Here is a 23,647-nt window from a genome sequence, read left to right as displayed (position 1 = left end):
CCCCTCCAAAACTCCTGCTTCCTCCTGTGGCTGTCTTTGCCTCTCCTTATTTCCTGTTTCAGTTCCCTCTGCACCCTTCTCAGCTGATCTTTGTCCCAGATCTGAAGACCCTCTTCTTCTCGTTCACTCAGGCTTTCAGTTCCGAGGACACCCAGGGTTTGTTGTTTGGGAAATGCCGTACCTTCCTGGTAGGCATAGTGTTTTCTACACAGAAGCTGATGTATTCCATAAGCAGGTTGTTAAACTGTCACTGTCAATGTCCACCCCGTGTGGACTGCTCAACACATCCAAGTCAGTAGTTTCAAAGCAGTCCCTTAGTGCCACGATGGACTCCTCTGACCATCTTCTCACATGCCTGATGATTGATGGTTGTTTATTCATCAAAGGTGTTTATGTAGGGAGCAGATGAACCAGGTTGTGATTGGAATGGCCCAGCGGGAGGAGAGGTAATGGACTGTAAGCATCCTTATTGTTTCCATACAGTAAGTCCAATGTTCTATTGTCTCTGGTGTAGCATTTCACATACTGGGAGAAGGTGGGGAGAGTGGAGGACAGGGAAACGTGATAGAAGTCACCAGAGATGAGGAGGAGGGCCTGGGGGTGCGATGTCTGCAGTTGTGAAAACACAGTGTGTAGTAGCTTGCATGCTGCTGCTGCATCAGCCAACACAGTTATTGCAATGACATGCAAAAACTCCTTCGGATAAGATAATATGGCCAAATGCTAAATGGTAATAGCTCAATTACCATTGCAGTGCAGTGCTACTGTTTTACGTTGATGTGCCCTGGGTTACATGATCTGTTGTTCACAAACATCACTATGCCCCCAACTTTCCTCTTAGTGCTCTCCTTCACTCTCAGCAGTTGAAAATTGTCCAGCATAATGTGTGAACAAGCTAGGATTTTGGATGATAGGAGTTGGCAATCGAACAGTAAGTATTTTCTGTCATTATTTCTGGCTCATACTAGGAGCTAGGCTGTTAGCCGACTTTGTTACTGTTGTTATTGTGTCACAGAGCACTTGCTCTCACTCTCTGAGTTTCGATAGTAGGGTCGGCTGACATGGGTCACGCCCTCTATGGGTATTTGGGTAAAGACCTGGGAGTCTACTTGTGCGAGTCCACTGAACAGGGACACAGGGGACACAGGTACCCACCACTACTTTTACACTACTCCTGCTGCCTCTCTGTGCACACACACCATGTCCTATCAATATATTCCAGTCCTACAGGGCATACAAAAAAAACGCATCAGCCATAAAAGGCGACACAATCCTGAGAACCATTACTCACTCAGAAAAACCTCAGCTTCTCACATTGCTTTTTCATTTGCCCTATGGAATTGCCAGTCTGCTGTAAACAAAACTGATTTTATCCAAGCACTTGTAAACCTACATCAAATTCAGGTCCTAGCCCTGACTGAAACCACAGAAAACACAACCACACCAGCTGCGCTTTCAGCTGACTGTACTTTCTCCCACACACCTCGTCCTGATGGACCGGGAGGTGGCATACCCTTCGACCTTCTGCAGGCCATCTCACCCACACTTATCCCTGCTATAACCCACATGATCAACTTCTCATTTACAATGGTTGTGTTCCCTTCTGCTTTTAAACAAGCCTGAGTAACCCCACTGCTAAAGAAACCCAGCTCAGGTTGAAAATTACAGGCCACTTTCACTCCTCTCTTTCCTTTCCAAGACTCTTGAGGGCACATTCTTCAATCAGGTCTCTGAATTCCTTTCTGAGAATAACCTGCACATCCCAGCCAATCCAGTTTCAAACGCAGACACTCTTCATAGACTGCGCTCTTATCTGTAGTGATAAAACTACAATCAGCTAGGGCTACTGGACACTCCTCTGTTCTACTATTGCTCGACCTAGCAGCTGCCTTTGACACGTTAACCACCAAATCCTCCTCTCCACACTCGCTGAGCTTGGTTTCTCAGGATCTGCTCTCCGCTGGTTTAAGTCCTACCTCTCAGGGAGATCCTTTGCAGTATCTTGGAGGGGAGAAGTGTTCAAATCCCACTGCTTGTACACAGGGGTACCACAGTCAGTGCTTGGACCCCTTCTCTACTCAATATACACCACAGCACTTGGTGCAGTCATCCGCTCACATGGCCTCTCATACCACTCATATGCTGACAATACCCAGCTCCTCCTTTTGTTCCCGCCAAATGACCCCACGGTCTCGGCTCGGATATTGGCATGCCTCACCGATATCTCGGCATGGATGAAGGAACAACACCTTCATGCTTTACCTGTCAGGGACTGAGCTCTTTGTCAGCCCAGCCGGTCCCTCTATACAACAACAGATCAGTATCCAGCTTGACTTGGGTCTGCTCACTCCCTCAAAATATGCCAGAAACTTGGGTGTCTTGATTGATGACCAGCTAACTTTCAAAGAGCATGTGGCCTCTATTGCTTGGTCATGCCAATTCACCCTGTACAACATCAGGAAGATCAGACCCTACCTGTCTGAGCATGCAACACAACTCCTAGTACAAGTCCTTGATGCTTGCATACAAAATTGCCACCAATACCGCTCTGACCTACCTGAACTCAGTCATTCAAGTTTATGCTCCCTCCCACTCACTACACTCTGCCCAGGAACGGTGCCTGGTGCTGCCACCTCCAAAAACCCCTAAGTCTCTACCTAGTCTCTTTTCTTCTGTGGTTCCCAGGTGGTGGAATGAATACTTAACTCCATTCATTCTGCAGAGTCCCTTGTGATCTTTATAAAAAAGACTAAAGACCAAGCTCTTTACTGAACACCTTGTTCTTTAAAAAAAAATTTAAAAAAACTCTCTGTCACTACTTCGTAGCATTGTCTTGTAGCACCAGAAAGTTGCGCTAGGGCACTTATTTTTGTTGTTCTCTAGAACCTTGCTTTTGTTGAAATCTCATATGTGCACCACTTTGAATAAAAGTGTCTGCCAAATGACAAATTGTAATTGTAAATAGTAAATTGTGTGAGTCCGACATCATCTCTGTTTGCCATGTTTCACGTGAGACTACACTCCTGGTACTCCCTCTGCAGTCTAGTTAGCGCTATTAGCTCTTCCATCCTCTCTGAGAGAGATATCACATTTCCCATAATAACAGATGATATGGATGGTTTGTACCGTCTTTTCTTCTCATGACACTTCACTGGAGATCTGCATCCCCCATCCTCTTCCTTATTTCCTTTGGGATCTCCAGTCTTTCCACTGCGAGCACACTTGTGTTGCTCAACGTGATCAGTTGTCCCTGTGTGTAAACAATGGACCCTAAGTTCAATGGATCTCCTGAAATTGATTTAACTAATCCACAAAGTAGTAGAAAGCAAATCACTATTCCCAGCAGCTATACATCCATACGTACACACGATCAACCGAGACGAGTGATGGAAAAACCACAAGAACACAAAAACACACTAACAGTCACATGGGGCTCTATTTTCGACTCCGCCGCCGGTGCGGCACAGGCGCGGTGCAAAGTCAGGTCCGCTGCGCCGACAGGGCGTGGCAGCGCAGACTTTGGTATTTTCGTGAGCTGCGCCACCGGCGCATCTCCACCTCCTTCTCATTTCAGTCCCACCCAGCGGCGCAACTTGGAAAGTGGGAGGGGAGAAGGCGTGGAGTGGGTTTGGCACAGCCGAGTCAAATCTTCACCAATCACAGCAGCTCCTCGCCTCACCTTTAAGAACACCGCTGGCGAGGCGCATGGCAAGTTTCCTGGAGACTGACGTCACTCATGTCTCCTGACATCCGTTTGTATTACTTTGCACACCCGTTTGTATATACTGTTTATGTTTTCTCAGTATATATATATATATATATTGTTTTATATGATGTTCTATATTTTGTGGTATATTTTGTTTATATATATATATATATATATATATATATATATATATATATATATATATATATATATATATATATATATATATATATATATAGTGTTTTTATATTTGCTTTTTATGTATATAGTTCTCTCTATTTTCTTTTCTATTTTTTTTTCTAATTCTATTCCTGTAAGGAGCAATGCAACAAAAACAATTTCCCCTCGGGGATAAATAAAGGATTTCTGATTCTGATTCTGATGTCTAAGTATGAGGTCCTTAGATGGTAAATCCTCCTCCTCCTCCTCCTCAAAGCAATGATGTACTCCATCTTTGTAGATAACGTTAAGCATTACAATGATAACATTTGTATTTGGAATGAGATGACGTAGGTAATAGCGGACAACATCATCACAACGATCACTCATCACACATGTGTCTGTCTCTTTCTGTCTCTCGAGTGCTCTGAGATAGATGCAGTATATATGCTCTGTAGGATGCCACGGCTGTTTCTGGTCGGCACAGCGACGTTAACCGATTAGTTCGCATCCCTGTGTCACCTGTGTACATTCAGTCAGGGTGAGTGACAATTACGCATGCCGAATGCGCTTTCAATGTGATTAGATGAGATACTGATCAAAATGTATAAATTTAGGTCTGACTGTATGTGCTGACTCAGATAGTTGCATTGAATCGTCGCTGTTGCTAATTATTGATCGCAGTGTGCGTTCGATGACTGACCGAACACCGCTGAAAACACCGTTAAAACCACGCTGCTGTCTTATTGACGGTCTGATATATGGCGTCATCACCTAGCAGCCACCCATCCAGAGGGGTGTCCCCCTGAAAGACTTCAGGGATGTTACAATTCGCCGGATGAACGAGTCATGTGCCGACCCGGGGAAAGTGGCATATACATTTGTCACCAGGCAATTTGAGTCACAGATTCGATGTGGTCAGATGAGATACCGATCAAAATATATAAATTTAGGTCTGACTGTATGTGCTGACACAGATAGTTGCATTGAATTGCGGCTGTTGCTAATAATTGATCGCAGTGAAATGCCAGACACTGTGGAAACCTGACTGTGAGGTGTTGGTGACGTGAGCGCACGACTCCGCCGGTTTATGAAAATCCACTTGCGCCGCCGGCGCACAGAGTTGACCAGGTCTGAGGTGCAGAGCTTTCAGCGCACTTTTACGCCGCCAGCGCAGACCGAAATGGTCGAAAATTCCAATGCGGCGGCTCGTTATGCCGACACCTCCCCCCTACTGCGCCACAACGCCCATCCTGGCGCACCTCTGTAAGCCTCGGTCTACCAAAATACCAAATTCGCCGTGCGCCTGCCTGCGCCGCTCGAAAATACCACTGTGGCGGAGGCGAAAATAGAGCCCAAGGCGTCATCAACCACGTTTTCAGTGGATAGCCGTTATCACCTAGCAGCCACCCATCCAGAACCGCAGTGTCCCCATGAAAGACTGTAGGGATGCTAGAATTCGCCAGATGTGGCGAGTCATGTGTCGCCGCCAGCGCAGACCGAAATGGTCGAAAATTCCAATGCGGCTCATTATGCCGACACCTCCCCCCTACTGCGCCGCAACGCCCATCCTGGCGCACCTCTGTACGCCTCTGTCTACCGGCTTGTGCCGCGCCGACAGTGGAGTCGAAAATAGAGCCCATGATCTTTAATTCAGATGGAGGGCAGCAAGTGAAAACCACAGTGCAGGAGATGGAGGAAGTTATGGTTGGAAGTTATTTACTTTATATGCTTGTTAAGATGAAATTACAAGATAAAGATATGAACAGAAAATCAGAACATATGTTGGATGTGACCCTTATGTTATTCAACTGAACTGAAAGTTTTGCCTGTTATTGAGGGAGTAGATATAACCAACTACCTGGTCATTCAGACATCGCTCTATGCTAACATAATGAAAGCATACAAAAGTATGGAGGCATACAACTTTTTTGTTAGAGGTTGCGTCCACGACCTTGGTACCAAGGTGCTCCGTCATTTAATTTTTGTTCGGGTGAGTAGCTTTTATTGTCCTATGGATAAACCTAGCAACGTGTTCAGCGCTGCAGTACTGAATGTTGACGTTCACATTACAATTGTTTGCTTGGTTGACCGCTGTCAAAGGTCTGGTGAAATGCCACTAAAGATGTGGATTGTCGCGAAACATGACAGGGTGCGTTATTTACATTCACCTGTCTTATGTGAAACTGTTTACGCCAATTTAACAACTGTTAGTCATGTTACTTTTAGCTATTATTTTAAATCTATCACAATAGATATAAAACAGTAGCTAATATTACACCATTTCCATCATTATCTGATTAGTTCCTGCCGACTGCACAGTTAACAAGACATTTTTTCTGGTGTTTTTCAGTCAATTCTCATGAACAACAACTTTTGATACTCAATAAAAGCTTGTCATGGTATCTCGGTTAGATCGATCTGAGTAACTGTAAAGGACACAAAGCAAAGTGCTTTCTCTAGAGAAAATTAGTTCCTGTCCTCCATCTGCAGTTTGTGCCACAACAAAAACGTGACATGACATCATATGAAAACAACCTTTTGGCAACTAGCATGCTACAGCTAACAGCTGGCTGTGACAAATGACAAAACTGTACAGTAGTGGTTTCCAAACTTTTGTAAACCCCTTCACAGCTGTAAGCCTCCTGGCTTTCCCTGATGGTATCAGAATTTTTAAACTCTGTACTGTACATTGACAGTTTTTTCCATTGCTTATTCTAACAGCTGCTAGTTTCACTGCTTCCTTTAATTGGACGTTTCTGTCCTGTGGTTAATTTTTCTCTATTTTTGTATGTTCGAAAATCTAACATAAAATGAGGCTCATATAAATATTGCCTAGTTTTCTAACTGGTGAAACATTAGAAAGGCATAATAAATTATTAATGAATGTCACAGCATCCACTTTGGGAACCACTACTGTAAACTGTACACATCAGTATCAGTATACTGATGATGACAAATTATAGCTGAGTCTGACAATCCTTCAGGAGACTGAGATGTTTGAAGACCCATAAAAGATAAAACTTTTTAAACTAGGTTGTAACAGGACTTTTTCTGGCACCACCCGCTGGCATCACATTTTAGTACCAGGAGGTGGTGTTTTGCATACACCCAATACACAGTAATCTTCTTCACTGTCCTCAGTGTTTCCCTTACTGCCTTCTGCTTCAGCTTCCTGCATGGTAGATGATAAAGCTGCACTTATCAGTCCCTGGTTGAGCATCTGATTAGCTTTGCCCATCCACAGGTCACAGTTGTCTGTGGGTCAAATGTCTGTAGTCATCTTTGACAGGTGAATGTGCATCAGGGCTGAGAAAGAATTATCAGAATCAGAATCAATTCAATTCAATTCAATTCAATTTTATTTGTATAGCGCCAAATCACAACAGAAGTTGTCTCAGGACACTTTCCATATAGAGCTGGTACAGACCAAGCTCTTTTATCTACAAAGAAACCAACAATTCCCCCATGAGCAAGCACTTGGCGACAGTGGCGAGGAAAAACTTCCTTTTAACAGGCAGAAACCTCGAGCAGAACCAGACTCTGGGTGGGCGGCCATCTGCCTCGACCGGTTGGGTGAGAGAGGAAGAGCAAGAGAGGGAGAGTCAGACAGACAGACAGACAGACAGACAGACAGACAGACAGACAGACAGACAGAAATGCAGTCAGAGAGAGAGAGAGAGAGAGAGAGAGACAGAGACAGAGACAGAGACAGAGACAGAGAGACAGACATGCAGTCACAGTAACAGTAACAGTGACAGTGGATGTAATAACAGCAGTAGCAGTTGCAGTGGATGTCAGGCAGGGCCAAGGCAGGAGATGCAGCTGAAATCCACAATCCAGATTCAGCCACTGTCCATGGAAACCTGCAAGACGACAAAGCACAGAGACTCCGGGGAAGGAGCTAAGTTAGTAACACGCCGTGGTAGAACATGAGAGCGTGCGGATGGAGAGGGACAGAAGGACAGAGGAGCTCGCTGTATCTTTGGATGTCCCCCGACAGTCTAATCCTATAGCAGCATAACTACGGGCTGGTCCAGGACAAGCCTGAGCCAGCCCTAACTATAAGCTTTATCAAAAAGGAAAGTTTTAAGCCTATTCTTAAATGTAGAGACAGTGTCTGCCTCCCGGACAGAGACTGGAAGATGGTTCCACAGGAGAGGAGCTTGATAGCTAAATGCTCTGACTCCTGTTCTGCTTTTTGAGACTTTAGGAACCATAAGTAGACCTGCATTCTGGGAACGCAGTGTTCGAGTAGGGCAATAAGGTACTATGAGCTCTTTAAGATAAGAAGGTGCCTGGCCATTTATGACTTTGTAAGTAAGGAGGAGAATTTTAAACTCTATTCTAAACTTTACAGGGAGCCAGTGCAAAGTGGCGAGTATTGGAGAAATATGATCTCGCTTCCTGGTTTTTGTCAGAACACGTGCTGCAGCGTTCTGGAGCAACTGGAGAATATTCAGCAACGAATTTGGGCAGCCTGATAGTAAAGAATTGCAATAATCCAGCCTGGAAGTTACGAATGCATGGACTAGTTTTTCTGCATCATTTTGAGACAAAATATGCCTGATTTTTGCGATATTACGTAGGTGAAAAAAGGCAGTCCTTGAAATTTGTTTTACATGGGAGTGAAAGGACATGTCTTGGTCAAAGATAACTCCCAGATTCTTTACAGTGGTGCTGGAGGCCAGCGCAATACCATCCATAACTGCTATGTCATCAGAAAGTGACTTTCTAAGATGTTTAGGGCCTACTACTATAACTTCAGTTTTGTCTGAGTTTAGCATCAGAAAATTGCAGGTCATCCAGGTCTTTATGTCATGAAGACATGCTTGTAGTCTAGTTAACTGACTGGTTTCTTCCGGTTTCATTGATAAATATAGCTGGGTATCATCTGCATAGCAATGAAAATTTATTGAGTGCTTCCTGATAATCTTACCTAAAGGAAGCATATATAAGGTGAATAGAATTGGTCCAAGCACAGAACCCTGCGGAACTCCATAACTGACTTTAGTGAGCACAGAGGAGTCGTCATTAACGCGTACAAACTGAGAGCGATCTGACAAGTAGGATTTAAACCAGCTTAGCGCAGTTCCCTTAATGCCAATGAAATGTTCCAATGTCTGCAATAGGATGCCATGGTCAATGGTGTCAAATGCAGCACTAAGATCCAGTAAGACTAGTACAGAGACAAATCCTTTATCAGATGCAATTAGAAGGTCATTTGTAACTTTAACCAGTGCTGTCTCTGTGCTATGATGCACTCTAAATCCTGACTGGAAATCCTCGAATAAACTATTATTGTTTAGAAAGTCGCACAGCTGATTGGCAACTGCTTTCTCAAGAGTTTTTGAGAGAAAGGGAAGGTTGGATATCGGTCTATAGTTGGCTAAAACCCCTGGATCAAGAGTAGGCTTTTTCAGTAGCGGTTTTATCACAGCTACTTTAAAGGACTGTGGTACGTAGCCTGTTGATAAAGAGAGATTGATCATGTCTAAAACTGAAGAGTCAATTAGAGGTAATACTTCTTTAAACAGCTTAGTCGGGATAGGATCTAAAATACAGGTAGATGATTTTGATGATGAAATTATTGAAATTAGTTGATGAAGGTCAACAGGAGTAAAACAGTCTAAAACTGCGACAGACTGAGTAACAGTTTCTACGATTTCTGCATTTGAAGACAAAACAGTACCTGTTAACGGCAGGAGTCGATGAATTCTGTCTCTAATAGTTAGAATTTTATCATTAAAGAAGCTCATGAAGTCATTACTGTTCAGAGCTAAAGGAATACATGGTTCAACAGAATTATGGCTCTCTGTCAGCCTGGCTACAGTGCTGAAGAGAAACCTGGGATTGTTCTTATTTTCCTCTATTAGTGCAGAGTAATAGGCTGCCCTGGCACTGCGGAGGGCTTTCCTGTATATTTTAAGACTGTCTTGCCAGGCGGACCGAAATTCTTCCAAATTGGTAGAACGCCATTTCCTTTCTATTTTCCGTGAAGTTTGCTTTAATTTGCAGGTTTGAGGAGTATACCATGGAGCTAACCTCCTCTGTTTAATTTTCTTCTTTTTTAGGGGAGCAACAGAGTCAAGTGTCATACGCAACGATCCTGTAGCACTATCAACCAGGAAGTCAATCTGGGAGGGACTAATGTTAGCATAAGACTCCTCTGTTGTATTGAGACATGGCATTGAATTAAATACTGATGGGATCATATCCTTAAATTTAGCTACAGCACTATCAGACAGGAGTCTGGTATAAGAATTTTTGCCTACTGGCTGGTAGTCTGGTAATATGAATTCGAAAGTTATTAAATGATGGTCTGATAAAAGAGGATTCTGTGAGGAGACTATTAAGTCTTTGATTTCAATGCCATATGTCAGAACAAGGTCGAGGGTGTGGTTAAAACAGTGAGTCGGTTCATGTACATTCTGGCGGAAGCCAACTGAGTCTAATACTGAGATAAACGCAGTGCTAAGGCTGTCATTATCAACGTCGACATGTACATTAAAGTCACCTACAATAATTACTTTATCTGCTTCAAGAACTAAACTTGATAGAAACTCCGAGAACTCAGCTATAAATTCGGAGTAAGGACCAGGAGAGCGGTATACTACAATCAGAATCAGCGTTCCTTTATTAATCCCCAAGGGGAAATGTTTTTTTGTAACAGTGCTCCATACAAAATAGAATTATAGATTAGAATAAAATTAGAAAGAAAGAACCAGAAGGAACATATATATAAAGGCAATATAAAAAGAAACAAAATATTAAGGATTAAGGATATATGTAAATAAGAAATATACAAATATACAGAAATATACCACACAATAAAATGTACAGCAATAAAACAAGTATTTTTACTATATACTGAGCAATTTGATGAGCAAAATTGAGATGGAAAATATATATTAGAATTACACTATATACTGAATGAATTAAATGTGCAAAATTGAATTAGATGTGCAGAAACTGAAATTGTAAAATATACAACAGAACAGAACAGACCAGACAGTGACAGTGAAGTCCAAGGGCCATTCAGAGGGAGGAGTTGTATAGGTTGATGGCCACAGGCAGGAATGACTCTTTACGTGACAGATGAGATCTGTACTTGGTTTTTATTATGTTGAGATGTGAAAATCTCCTCTCACATGCTACTCTTTTCAGCCACTTTGATGATTTTGGAGTCTGGATTGACTTTGTTTGCTATTTGGACCAAATCATTCATAGAGATGCTGCCAACTATTTTCCTGCTTGTTTTAAGGAAATTCATTCTCTCACACAGTGGAGTGCCTGCCATGGTGTGTCATTTTGGTGTGTTTTTCAATGATTTTTAGTCTTTCTTAATGTCTGTCTTTTTTTCAGTGTCACCAATTTTCAGTATCAACTTTCTGTTTTGGCATGGTAACAGTTTTTACAGGGTTAAAAAAAATGTGTCCATCCAAAGTGATTCCATTCACAAAATTGTTCCATCTATATCCCAGACCCAATTCAGTTGCTGATACTCCCTTCTGTTGACATGTATGCAAACCAGTTTTGTTATCTGAGTATTCTTAAAAGATTGAGAGTTGAGGTAATACAAGATTGATTATATGGATAGCTGTTAATTCTGGACCCCTATACTTTGTATTGTTTGTTTTCCTTTGTGTAACACAGTTCCTCTGCTATATAATATTACTGGGTATAGGTGATCTGTCATTGAATGTTTATACCTGTAAAAGCTGATTGTGTCTGTTTTGAACAGGGACCTGGGTAAAGGAGGGACAGTGGAACACACCTTTGACAAACACTCTATAGACCTGGAACCTGGGAATCCAGTCAGAGCAGATCTGGCCTCATTACTGGTTGGCAATCGCACTAGGCCTGTGTAGGTTTACTGTCTGGAAGGATGTGAATTCAAGTGTTTTGTGTTTTATTTAACACATATATTTTACACATTATGTCTTCTCTTTCCCAGGCATGTTCCTAATATGTTCCCTAAATACATCCGTGCCCCCAATGGAGCTGAAGCCAAACCAGTCAGTCAGCTACATAAAGGTCCCTGAGTTACTGTTAAAATGTATAAAATATAAGGTTATAAGGGGGAAACCAAAATGACTTAATAGCTACAGTACTTTATATTCTAAGTAAAGTAAAAAGTCAGAAGTAATAGTTTTCCATAACCAAACATTAGATCACTGGTTATCACTGAAATGGCATTATATAGTGTAACTGAGAAAAGCTGTTAGTCCTTGCAGTGTCTGTCTTACATTTGAGTCTACTGGATTGATTTGACCAATTTGTGATAAAGTGCCTCTTCAAGTGTTTGCCCTTCGATTAACACTAGATGGTAGCATAGCGACAAACAGCCTAAATATTATGTTGTATTATAACACCAGTCTCAGACTGATACCAGTGTTAATATTTGTTTTTCACACTTTAAAATATCTGTTTTAACACAGCTTATTGCTTGTTTTGTAGGTAATGAAGATGGTTACCTGAATATAACCTTGTCCCTGATGAGTGACAGGTCACTGAAAGGCAGTGGAAACCAGGAGTGGTGGGACATTGCCATCGCAGGCTGTACCTCCACTTCATGTGGGGTTCTACCCATGGTCATATTCAATGATAAAGTCAGTCCACCCAGCCTGGGCTTCCTGGCTGGATATGGGTAAGGAACATGCATTCACAAACAACATGTGCATGGGTTGGATCCATATGCATTTAATCCTAACAAAAATCCATAAAATTTTAAAGGAGCCATTAAAAAAAAGTTAAAGATGTTCCAAAGTCCAGGACCAGGACCAGTCACCCTATTTGCAGCTGAAATCTAGTAATTATCACCAGAACCCCATCTACAGACCTATCAGGATTCTTCCTGTTTTCTTTCTCTTCCTGTTTTCAGGGAATTAGTCGATTTTTAAGTTCTTTAGTCTTTGTTAAGATTAGGTTGGTACTAATAAACAGACAGTGATGGTCAGAAATATCTAATTCTCATACTGAAACATTGCCAGTGTTTAACCCTGTTGTTAGTCCAGAAGTCCAGAATGTTACCATGCTGATGAGCGGTTTCATTTACATGTTGGATAAGTTCAAAGCTGTCCAGTAAACGTGCAAGCTCCTCTGATTTGGAGACATTATTCTTGATGATATGAATATTCAGGTCTCCATTCAGGATTAATTTATCAGTATGGAGAAAAACTTGTGGAGAGGTGGTCCTCACTTTTCATGTCTTTATAAGGCAAAGTGAACATATTGAAGATTGTCGTGGAGTGTGAAGGCCAAATGCACAAACCACAATCAGGCCCAAACCACTCAAAAATAGCCGTCCAATTGTTTTCAAAGAAATCCTTCTTTTTTAACGAAATGCCCAATAAAGATAAAAATTGTAAAAATCCAATAAAGTTAAAGGGTGTCGAATAAACTAGAGGATGTCCAATAAAAATGAAAAAGAGTCGAAAAAGGTGTCTGATAAGACGGGAGTCAGAAGTCCGATAAGAGTCCGATAAGAACGAAACTCTGCGGGAGTCAGAAGTCCGATAAGAGTCCGATGAGAATAAAACTCTGCAGGAGTCAGAAGTCCGACGAGCAAAAATACTTTATTGTGCACAACAAAGGGGAACATGCTCAGAAACACGAAAAAGTGCAATCCTGACGAGCTCCGAAGTACAATGGTCAGTGCTCTATTTTTATACACTTCAGCTAGGTGTTTACCACGCCCTGTGGGCATCTTTTGTTTTTTATGAGTTGCTTCTCATCTTACACCGTAAGGTCATCTCAGGGCAACTGCCCTGTCCTTAAAATCCCATATCTTCCCAAATTTGTATTGTTACATCAAAGGTGCGTCCCAAGGAGACAGTCAATTTATTTTTCCCTCTATTCTTCCCAAATTACATCATTATCTTTTGTTTTTTTTGTTTTATACTTAAGGTAAAAAGTTTACAACTTTATTGCAGGCACAGAGTGTATAACAGAAAGCATAAAAACAATACTTTGGTCATTAAGTGCACATAAAGTGATTATAGTAAACACATAATTATAAAGAATATATGCTTTAAGGTTACTTCAGGACAGTGAGGTTATGTTAGGTCACACACAGTAGCAGCTGCCAGAACACCTGCACACCCCACAAAGGGGGGTTTCAAAATCTCAGGAGTAGTAGCTGTCCAAACACCTGCACACCCCACGAAGGGGGGTTTCAAAATCTCAGGAGTAGTAGCTGCCCAAACACCTACAAGGTCACAAAGGGGGGTTTCAAAATCTCAGGAATAGCAGCTGCCCAAACACCTGCAAGGCCACGAAGGGGGGTTTCAAGATGAGGGGGTTTCGAGGAAGGGGGGTTTCAAAATCTCGGGCAACGAACACTGTCCTCAAATCTCAGACCATGAGCATTCTCCTTCCGTCATGTCCATGATCACTCCCCCTTCCGTCTCAGTGTATCACAGATTCATGCTCAGTACATCGGCTGTGGCCAGGTGTTATTCTGAGGGCAGTGCATCACAATAACACACTTCATCAGAGCTACTATAATATAAGGCTCAACAAATCTATCTTCTTCAGTCATTTGCTACCATTGATTATAACACTACATTTTATTTCTCCAGTGAATACATGACATCATCACATATCTGTTAGAAAAATTTACACTACAAGATTAAGACAAATTATGTCCTTCAATCCCTGATATACCCTGAAAATTTTTTAAACATCCATCCATTTTCTATATTGTGTATCCCTTTTGGGGTTGCGGGGGGTGCTGGAGCCTATCCCAGTCGTCAACCGTCGAGAGGTGGGGTACACCCTGGACCGGTCGCCAGTCGATCGCAGGGCACAAACACACTCACACTCACACCTAGGGGCAATTTTACAGTCACCAATTAACCTAATGAGCATGTTTTTGATCTGTGGGAGAAAGCTGGAGTGACCGGGGAAAACCCACGCATGCAACCCACGACCCAGGAATCAAACCGGCAACCTTGTTGCTGTGAGGCACGTGCACTACCTGCTGCGCCACCGTGCAGCCACTTTTTTAAACATTTTGAGAGAAAATGTAACAATTTCCTGTGGGATGGGAAACACCCTTGGATGCTCTTGGAACCTCCAACGTCTTCAAGGAATGTCTAGGGTTGCCCATGCTGCTGTTTTATTATTATGCTTTTAGTACAAGGACATTCAGCTCTGTGGGCTTTACCCCCAGAGAGGGCTCCCCCATGGTAGGAGATGGAGTGATTGATACACTCTCCTCTCCCTCTGTTGAACTACCTGTCTATCTAGCAAGATGGCACTGTGTCAGGTGGCCGCCTGTTGCAGTAGCTTAATTGTTTTCATTCCTTTTTTTGTTCATTCAGTGTGTTTTTTCCCTTCTTTTTAATTGTATCTTTTAACTGTGCTTTTGGGAACTGTGTCGCAATGTTTGCGCACAGCTCTAGACGTTTTTTGGTGGCCCTCCTGTTACTTACAGAGAGGAGCGGGGGCATTGTCTACACACGCGAGCAAATGATCGCGTTGTGTAAACCCACACTGCTGCCTGGAGAGAGGATTGTAGGAACCAGCCATGAGGCTTCATTTTAGTGTTTAAAGATCTTTGGTCAGGCCAATAAAATGTCTAATACTTTCAGACTGCCTGGCAAAGGAATCTGGCCCTACCACTGATTGCAGACGGGTGGGAGAAGATATGTGGAAACTCAAAAAATTGTCAAGGGATAGTAGAATTAAGGTTATCTAATTCAAATTTCTTCAAAATGTCACTCTGATGATAATGAAAATGATACAGACTTCCATCATATGAATACACTTTCAGATTAGCAGCAACACTAATGTACTTTATATAAACACTGCAGCCTTTCTTCCAACAAAGGTTTTCACAACAACCAAAAATTAAAAGTACTGTAATAGAATTACTGTAAGGTTACAAATTACATCAGCTCAATACTGTACATTACAGTACTATACTATACTATACTATACTATACTATACAGTACGGTACATGCAGTACAGAGAAAATAAAACAAAAACAACCCTTACCCTAATAACGCTTAATCGATTTATGTTGATGAATACTTGCCTATCTGCAAGTATTTGCGGCCGTAGCTGGTGGAAATGGATTGTATTGTTTGCTATCCACCCCCAGAAGGTCTTCTAGTCATTCTGTAGGAAAATGCAACCACAAATTGTATTTGGTTTGGTTATTTTTTACAGTAATGTATATACTGTACTTTACTGTTTACTTTCAGACAACATACAATTGCATTTCTTCTGCTGCTCACAATTGAAATATTTGTTTACAACACCAGAAACAAAATACAGAAAGTCAAATGCATTATAGTTGGGAACTTTGAACATATGGGGAAAGATAGACATATATGAAAAGAGCAAAAATAAAAAAGAATGGCCTACCAGAGAGTTTTGAAATAAAATATAAGTAATACAAGTCTAATTGTTAGGCCCATTAAAACATTTAATAATAAAATACAAAAACAGCATTACAGGATCGTTCATTCAGTACTTCTGTCTGTAGGGGATATCTAACCCACTCGGTCCAAAGTTTAATAAATAATGTTTTTCTGAAGGCAAAGGGAGAAAGTAATCTTTTCCATAAGATAAATGTCCACTCCTGTATTATGGGTGGGTCAGGAAGCAGCCAATACCTTGTAAGTGCTTTTTTACAAGTGGTTATCAAATTCCAAATATATATTCAGTTAATCTGACCTGTAAATCTGAATTTCCTAAAAATAATGTGGAAAACTGCATATGTAGATTAGTGTTAAATATGCCTCTTAAGTTCTGTCCAGAAAGATTTGACCACTGGACAATCCCAAAAGATATGCCAGTGATTGGCTAGCTGGTGTCCGCACTGTCTCCAGCACGTAGCTTCCCCTCCAGTAAAATGTGCCTTTTGTTTTGGTGTAATGAAGAAACGGACAATACACCTCCACCTAAACTCCCGCTATACATGAGAGTTAGTGCATTTCCACTGGGATTGGCAAATGTCAAGCCAATCATCTTCAGATTTCAATAGATTACCCTCTCTCTCCCATTTTTCCTTAACATATCCTGTACTGTGGGACTTTTTAGATAATAGGCCTTTATAAATTCTAGAGATGACACCCTTATTTGATTTACTCTGATAAGCATCAATAAAAATTATCAATATCGGGTCAATAAGGTCTGTTTGGTTGTGTTCAAAATGATTACGTACCTGGAGAAATCTATAAAAATCAGTTCTTTCAAGGTCATAGTCCTCCCTCAACCTTTCAAAGTTTTTAAATCATCCCTTTTCTGTAAGAGAGTAGAATGTTGTTATTCCTTTCAGTATCCATGATTTAAATCCCTTATCTACCACTACTACTACTAAGCTTTATTTATAAAGCACTTTAAAAACAACATCGTTGGCCAAAGTGCTGTACACACATAAAAGCAAATTAAAGGGCAATAAAAGAGATAGAAGATAAAATCTATTTTAAAAAAATAAAATAAAAAAAAAATCAATCAAAAAAAAAAAGAAAAATGAAAAAACTATAGAAAACAAAAAGCCAACATCTCACACTGAGGTAAAAGCCAAAGAGAAGAAATGCGTTTTAATAGAGGATTTAAAAACTGAAAGTGAGTCTGCCTGCCTAATCTTCAAAGGCAGCTCATTCCAGAGCTTTGGCGCAGCAACTGAAAAAGCTTGGTCACCTCTCATTTTCCTCTTTGTCTTTGGGACAACCAGTAATGACTGATCTGTCAACCTGAGAGCACGTGAGGGAGTGTAGGGCTGAAGCAGGTCAGACAGATATTGTGGGGCGAGACCATGAATACATTTAAAAACAAATAAAAGAATTTTAAAATCAATCCAAAAACAGACAGGGAGCCAGTGAATGGAAGCTAAAATAGGAGTGATGTGCTTGTTGTTTGGTTCCAGTTAAAAGCCGAGCAGCAGCATTTTGCACCAGCTGCAGACGGGACAGCGATGTCTGACTCAGCCCAACATAAAGTGCATTGCAGTAGTCTAAACGAGTTGTGATAAAGGCATGGATTAAAATCTCAAGATGATGTCTGGAGAGAAATGGCTTGACCTTGGATAGCTGTCTCAACTGATAAAAACTGGACTTGACCACAGATTTAATCTGAGCATCAAATTTCAGGTCACTGTCCAGTTTTACTCCGAGGTTTGTAGCTGTGTGTTTTAGATATTGTGTTAATGAACCAAAATCTACACAGGCTTTGGAGGCATCACTAGGGCCAAACATCATGACCTCAGTCTTTTTATCATTTAAAAGTAGAAAATTTTTTGACATCCATGCCTTCAATTCTGCAGTGCAATCAAAGAGTTGGTTTGCAGAGAACCCATTTTCCTGTCTCAGTGGCAGGTAAATTTGACAGTCATCAGCATAAGAATGAAAAGAAACACCATGCTTTCGAAAAATTGTTCCAAGTGGAAGCAGGTACAGGGAGAAGAGAAGAGGACCAAGTATAGAGCCTTAAGGCACTCCACATGTGAGAGGTGCTGCACCAAAACGGACACAGAAACTTCTCCCTGAGAGGTAGGACCTGAACCACTGTAGGGCACCACCCTGAAGCCCCACCCAGTTCTCCAGGCGAACCAAGAGGATCTGATGGTCCACCGTGTCGAAGGCTGCTGTTAGGTCCAACAAAACCAAAGCAACACAGTGACCAGAGTCTGTGGCTAAAAGAATATCATTAAAACCCTCAACAATGCTGACACAGTACTTTACAGGGCTTTAAACCAAGACTGGAAGATCTCAAGTATATGGTGCTCATCTAAGTATTAGTTCAGCTGACAGTAAACAATTTTCTCCAAAATCTTTGACAGGAAGGGTAGTTTAGAAATTGGCCTAAAAATAAAGAGAACATAAGGGTCTAACCCAGGCTTTTTAATTTGAGGTGTCACCACTGCATGCTTAAAACTCAGGAACAATCCCATTTGACAAACTGCCATTTATCACGCTGAGCACATGTGGTGCCAAGGTAGGGAAAACCTCTTTAAGAAGACGAGGTGGCAGTGGGTCACAGGGAGACCCAGCAGGCTTCATATGACCAATTATATCTCTCGAGGACGGCAGACTGACAGGCTCAAACTGGTCAAAAACAGCCGAGCACGTAACAGAGATGGAGTCATAAGAAGGGGGGCTAATAAGGGCTCTGGTGCTCATGACCTTATTAATAAAAAAGTTCAGGAAGCCTTCACACACCTCAGTTGGGTTCTCAAAGCAGCCTGGTTGTGGGGGATTAAGAACAGAGTTGGCAGTTTTAAACAGGACATGAGGATTTTGACAGTTAGAGGTGATAATATCAGAGAGATGCCTGGTTTTAGCAGCTTTCACAGTCCTCTGATAAAAAACACCAGCTGTCCTGCAACATCTGGAAAGACACCTGTAGCTTGTCCTTCTTCCACTTTCGCTCAGCTCTCCTGCACTCACGCCTGGCAGCACGTGTGGCGTCATTTATCCAAGGCCTTGGACTTGGTCTTGGTTTGGAAGGCCTTGTTTTTAGTGGTGCCACAGCATCTAATACAGTTTTACAGGTTGAGTTAAAATAGGTGGACAATGCCTCAACATCTGGCTTAGAATGCATGGATTCAGCTGGGCTGAACGCTGAGTTGAACGCTGTGGAGAAATGAGCAGCAGTGGAAGAGTTAATAAGACGCGAGTGATGTGCAAGAGCGCGAGGTTTAACTGTGTGACAGAGGAGAGCTGTGTCAAATACAACTGGCATGTGGTCCGAGAACACAGCATCACAAACCTCTACGCTAGAAACGGTAAAACCATGGGTTAAAATGATATCAAGAGTGTGCCCCCATTCTTGTGTAGGACCAGACACAAGCTGTACAAGATTAAAAGAGTCAATAAGATTTAAAAAATCTTTGGCCAACGGCTTCACAGGACAGCACACATGGATATTAAAATCCCCAGCTATTAAAACTCAGTCGTATTTGGGCGTTATTCCTGACAAGAAATCACCAAAGTCACCAATAAAGTCTTTGTTGTACTTTGGTGGCCTGTATATAACAGCACACATCACCGGGAGGACAGAGCCGAGTTCAAATTAGCTCATCTCAAAACTAGAATAAGATGTAGGCGTGAGCTGTTTACACACAAAGCGGTTCCTGTAAACAGTCGCTATGCCTCCTCCACAACCTGAAGTCCATGGAGAGTTGAAGTATGTACAGTCAGGCAGCAAAAGTTCACAAAGAGCGCTGGACTCACCAATACTCAACCATGTTTCCGTTATAAAGAGAAACTCCAACCCGCGGGACATGAAGAAATCCTTGAAGTTAAAAGTTTTGTCTGTGGAGCCCAAGCAAGCGGCCGCAGGTTGTGTAGGTTCACTCCGCGCCTGCGGAGGTAGGGGACGGGGAGCCGACGGGGCAGCTGCTCCTCTTCCGGGCTGACCAGGTGGACCAGAGAGCAATCGATTGGATCCAGGAAGCGCCATGAAATGAAGCGACGACACGATGAACAAGCATCTCCAGAGGAAGCAGCAGGAGAGTACATCAAACCTTCTTTTAGTTTCACTAATCTGCCGCTGCGTTTCCCCCGGCATCTACGTCCTCTTCATGCAGGTGGAGCCGGGGCACGGCACAGGTACACCGGTATACCAGAGAGAAGTGGAGGGCAGAAAGTTTCCTGTCCATTTTGCCCAGAGAGTTCGAGATTGTCAGAGGAAGGACGGTGATTTAACAGTGTTTGGCGATCATATACCAGCAGAGAGTTGACATTTTGAGAGACAAGTAATAAAACCAGCAGAAACGCAATCAAAGTTTGTGGAGACACACAGCAGGCAAAACACACTGGCGCCATCTTCACCAAAGGGGCAAAGTGTCTCTAAGCCAGGTGTCAGATTTAAACTCAGGATCATAGGCACACCATTGAATTATCTGTAACCTATTACTTAATTTGTACTTGTCTCTTATCATATTCCAGATTTTTAACTGCACTTTTATCCATGGGTTCTGTACTTTATCTACAAATCTTCCCAGATGTTTGTGATGTAGTACTGCTTGTATTGGGGGGGTCAACCAGAGTACAGAGTTTGATATCTTTCCATCTGGCTTGAAAGGATGGGTTACACAAATGAATTAGGGATCTAATCTGAGGTACATAAAAAACTTTAAACTTAGGTAGTGCCATTCCCCCTTGCTCTTTTGGAGGTTGTAATGTTTTAAAATGAACCCTGGGTTTTTTACCCTGCCAAATAAATCTGGAAATAATCTTGTTCAATTCAGAAAATTGTTTTGAGGGGATTTCTACAGGGAGTGCCTGACATAATAACAAATATTGTGGGAGAATATTCATTCTTACAGAATCAATTCTATGACTAAGACTAAGGATAGAAATTGAATTCCACCTTTTTATGTTTTCTTTAATTTTTTATCAAGAGGGGGCCATAATTTATCACTGCCAGTGTTTGAATTCTTTTCGATTCAATGAATTCTGATCCCAATTAACGTGGAATTTCTCCCTAATTTGCTTTGTGGGTTGATAGCCAGAATTTGTGTTTTTTGTACATTTAATTTCTATTCTGAATAATTACCAAATGTTTCTGGAAGAACCATTAACCTGGGGAGGGAATTAAGAGGGTTTCTTAAATAAACCATGACGTCGTCAGTGTATAGCTTGTGGTCTTCTCCATTAATGCAGATGCCTTTAATAATCTGTCTTATCCAATGTGCTAGGGGCTCTATATAGAGCGCAAATAGCAGGGTGAAATTGGGCATCCCTGTCTCGAGCCACGTTCCAGAATAATGATAGCTGAAAGGTATCCATTTATTTTTATCTGGGCCAATGGTTTGCTGTATAGTGTACGGATCCCTCCAATTAAAATGTTGTCCATGCCAAATCTTTCTAAAACCTTGTATAGAAAAGACCAACTTACCTAGTCAAAGGCCTTCTTTGCGTCTAGACTAACTAAACAAGCTACAAGATTATTCTGTTGGATATGATGTAACGTGTAATGATCGTCTGATGTTATCTTGAAGGAAAATCTTGTCCAGTCTTCTGGCGAGGATGGTTGTATAAAGTTTAAAGTCAACATTCAGCACCGAAATAGGTCAGTATGAACTACACTCTAATTTGCTTTTCCCCTCCTTGGGAATAACAGAGATCACTGCCTAATTTCAAGATGGGGGCATTTTAGCATCTGCTGTTGTATTACGAGCTTGGAAAAGGATTGGCACTAACTCAGACCTGAAGACCTTATTGAACACTGAGGAGAAGCCGTCCAGCTCAGGCGATTTGTTTGCTTTCAGGGTGGAAATGGCCTTATTCAGCTCTATCTCGGTTACAGGAGCTCATTTTGCTCTTCTGATATAACAGGTAAACTGAGAGATTTTAAGAAGTCGTCAATTTGCTGGCCACCTTCTAGTTGGGGTTGTGTATACAAGCCCTTGTAGTATTTTCTGAATGTTCTTTGTATTTCATCTTGTTTATACTGTATAGTTTTAGAATGTATATTTCTTATTGTGTTGTCTGCTCGTTGCTCTTGGAGTTTTCACGCCAAGATTTTTAGTGATCAAAGTTGTAGAAGCAAAAACTCGGGTCTGGGAGGAGTTCGGGGAGGCCATGGAGGAGGACTACCGTTTGGCCTCGAGGAAATTCTGGCAAACCGTTCGGCGCCTCAGGAGGGGGAAGCAGCTTTCTGTCAACACTGTTTACAGTGGAGGTGGGGAGCTGTTGACCTCGACTGGGGATATTGTCGGGCGGTGGAAGGAATACTTCGAGGATCTCCTCAATCCCTCTGTCATGTCTTCCGTAGAGGAAGCAGAGACTGGGGACTTGGAGGTCGATTCATTCATCACCGGGGCTGAAGTCACTGAGGCAGTTCGCAAGCTCCTCGGTGGCAAAGCGCCGGGGGTGGATGAGATCCGCCCTGAGTACCTCAAGTCTCTGGATGTTGTAGGACTGTCTTGGTTGACACGCCTCTGCAGCATCGCGTGGGAGACGGGGACAGTGCCTCTGGACTGGCAGACTGGGGTGGTGGTCCCTCTTTTTAAAAAGGGGGACCGGAGGGTGTGTTCCAACTATCGGGGGATCACACTCCTCAGCCTCCCTGGTAAAGTCTATTCCAGGGTACTGGAGAGGAGAATCCGGCCGATAGTCGAACCCCGGATTCAAGAGGAACAATGCAGTTTTCGTCCTGGCCGTGGAACACTGGACCGGCTCTATACCCTCCACAGGGTGCTTGAGGGTTCATGGGAGTTTGCCCAACCAGTCCACATGTGCTTTGTGGACTTGGAGAAGGCATTCGACCGTGTCCCTCGCGTCATTCTGTGGGAGGTGCTCCAGGAGTATGGGGTTGGAGGCCCTCTGTTGAGGGCTGTACAGTCCCTGTACAACCGGAGCAGGAGCTTGGTCCGCATTGCCGGCAGTAAGTCGGACCTGTTCCCGGTGCATGTTAGACTCCGGCAGGGCTGCCCTTTGTCACCGGTTCTGTTCATCATTTTTATGGACAGGATTTCTAGGCGCAGCCAGGGGCCGGAGGGGGTTCGGTTCGGGGGCCGGCAGATTTCGTCTCTGCTTTTCGCGGATGATGTTGTCTTGTTGGCTACCTCAAGCCAGGACCTTCAGCATGCGCTGGGGCGGTTCGCAGCCGAGTGTGAAGCAGCTGGGATGAGAGTCAGCACCTCCAAGTCCGAGGCCATGGTTCTCGGCCGGAAAAAGGTGGTTTACTCCCTTCAGGTTGGGGGAGAGTTCCTGCCTCAAGTGGAGGAGTTTAAGTATCTTGGGATCCTGTTCACGAGTGAGGGAAGGATGGAACGTGAGATTGACAGGCGGATCGGTGCAGCGGCTGCAGTAATGCGG

The 23,647-nt window shown here is 42.6% G+C and overlaps 2 protein-coding genes across 3 annotated transcripts in view; one reads left to right on the top strand and one right to left on the bottom strand.

Annotated features, from left to right (window-relative positions):
* Positions 1 to 23,647, bottom strand: part of zswim8 (zinc finger, SWIM-type containing 8) — a 425,535-nt gene that overhangs the window by 45,546 nt on the left and 356,342 nt on the right. The window lies entirely within an intron of this gene.
* piezo1 (piezo type mechanosensitive ion channel component 1 (Er blood group)) overlaps positions 1 to 23,647 on the top strand; it is a 308,724-nt gene that overhangs the window by 274,122 nt on the left and 10,955 nt on the right. The window contains exons 50-52 of the mRNA XM_070977141.1: positions 11,610 to 11,732; positions 11,823 to 11,902; positions 12,326 to 12,515. Of these exons, the coding sequence (XP_070833242.1) occupies positions 11,610 to 11,732; positions 11,823 to 11,902; positions 12,326 to 12,515 (393 nt within the window). The remainder of the gene's footprint in view (positions 1 to 11,609; positions 11,733 to 11,822; positions 11,903 to 12,325; positions 12,516 to 23,647) is intronic.

This window comes from Chaetodon trifascialis, chromosome 13, assembly GCF_039877785.1.
Source record: "Chaetodon trifascialis isolate fChaTrf1 chromosome 13, fChaTrf1.hap1, whole genome shotgun sequence".
Lineage (NCBI taxonomy): Eukaryota > Metazoa > Chordata > Actinopteri > Chaetodontiformes > Chaetodontidae > Chaetodon > Chaetodon trifascialis.
This window is presented reverse-complemented; position numbering and strand designations above follow the sequence as displayed.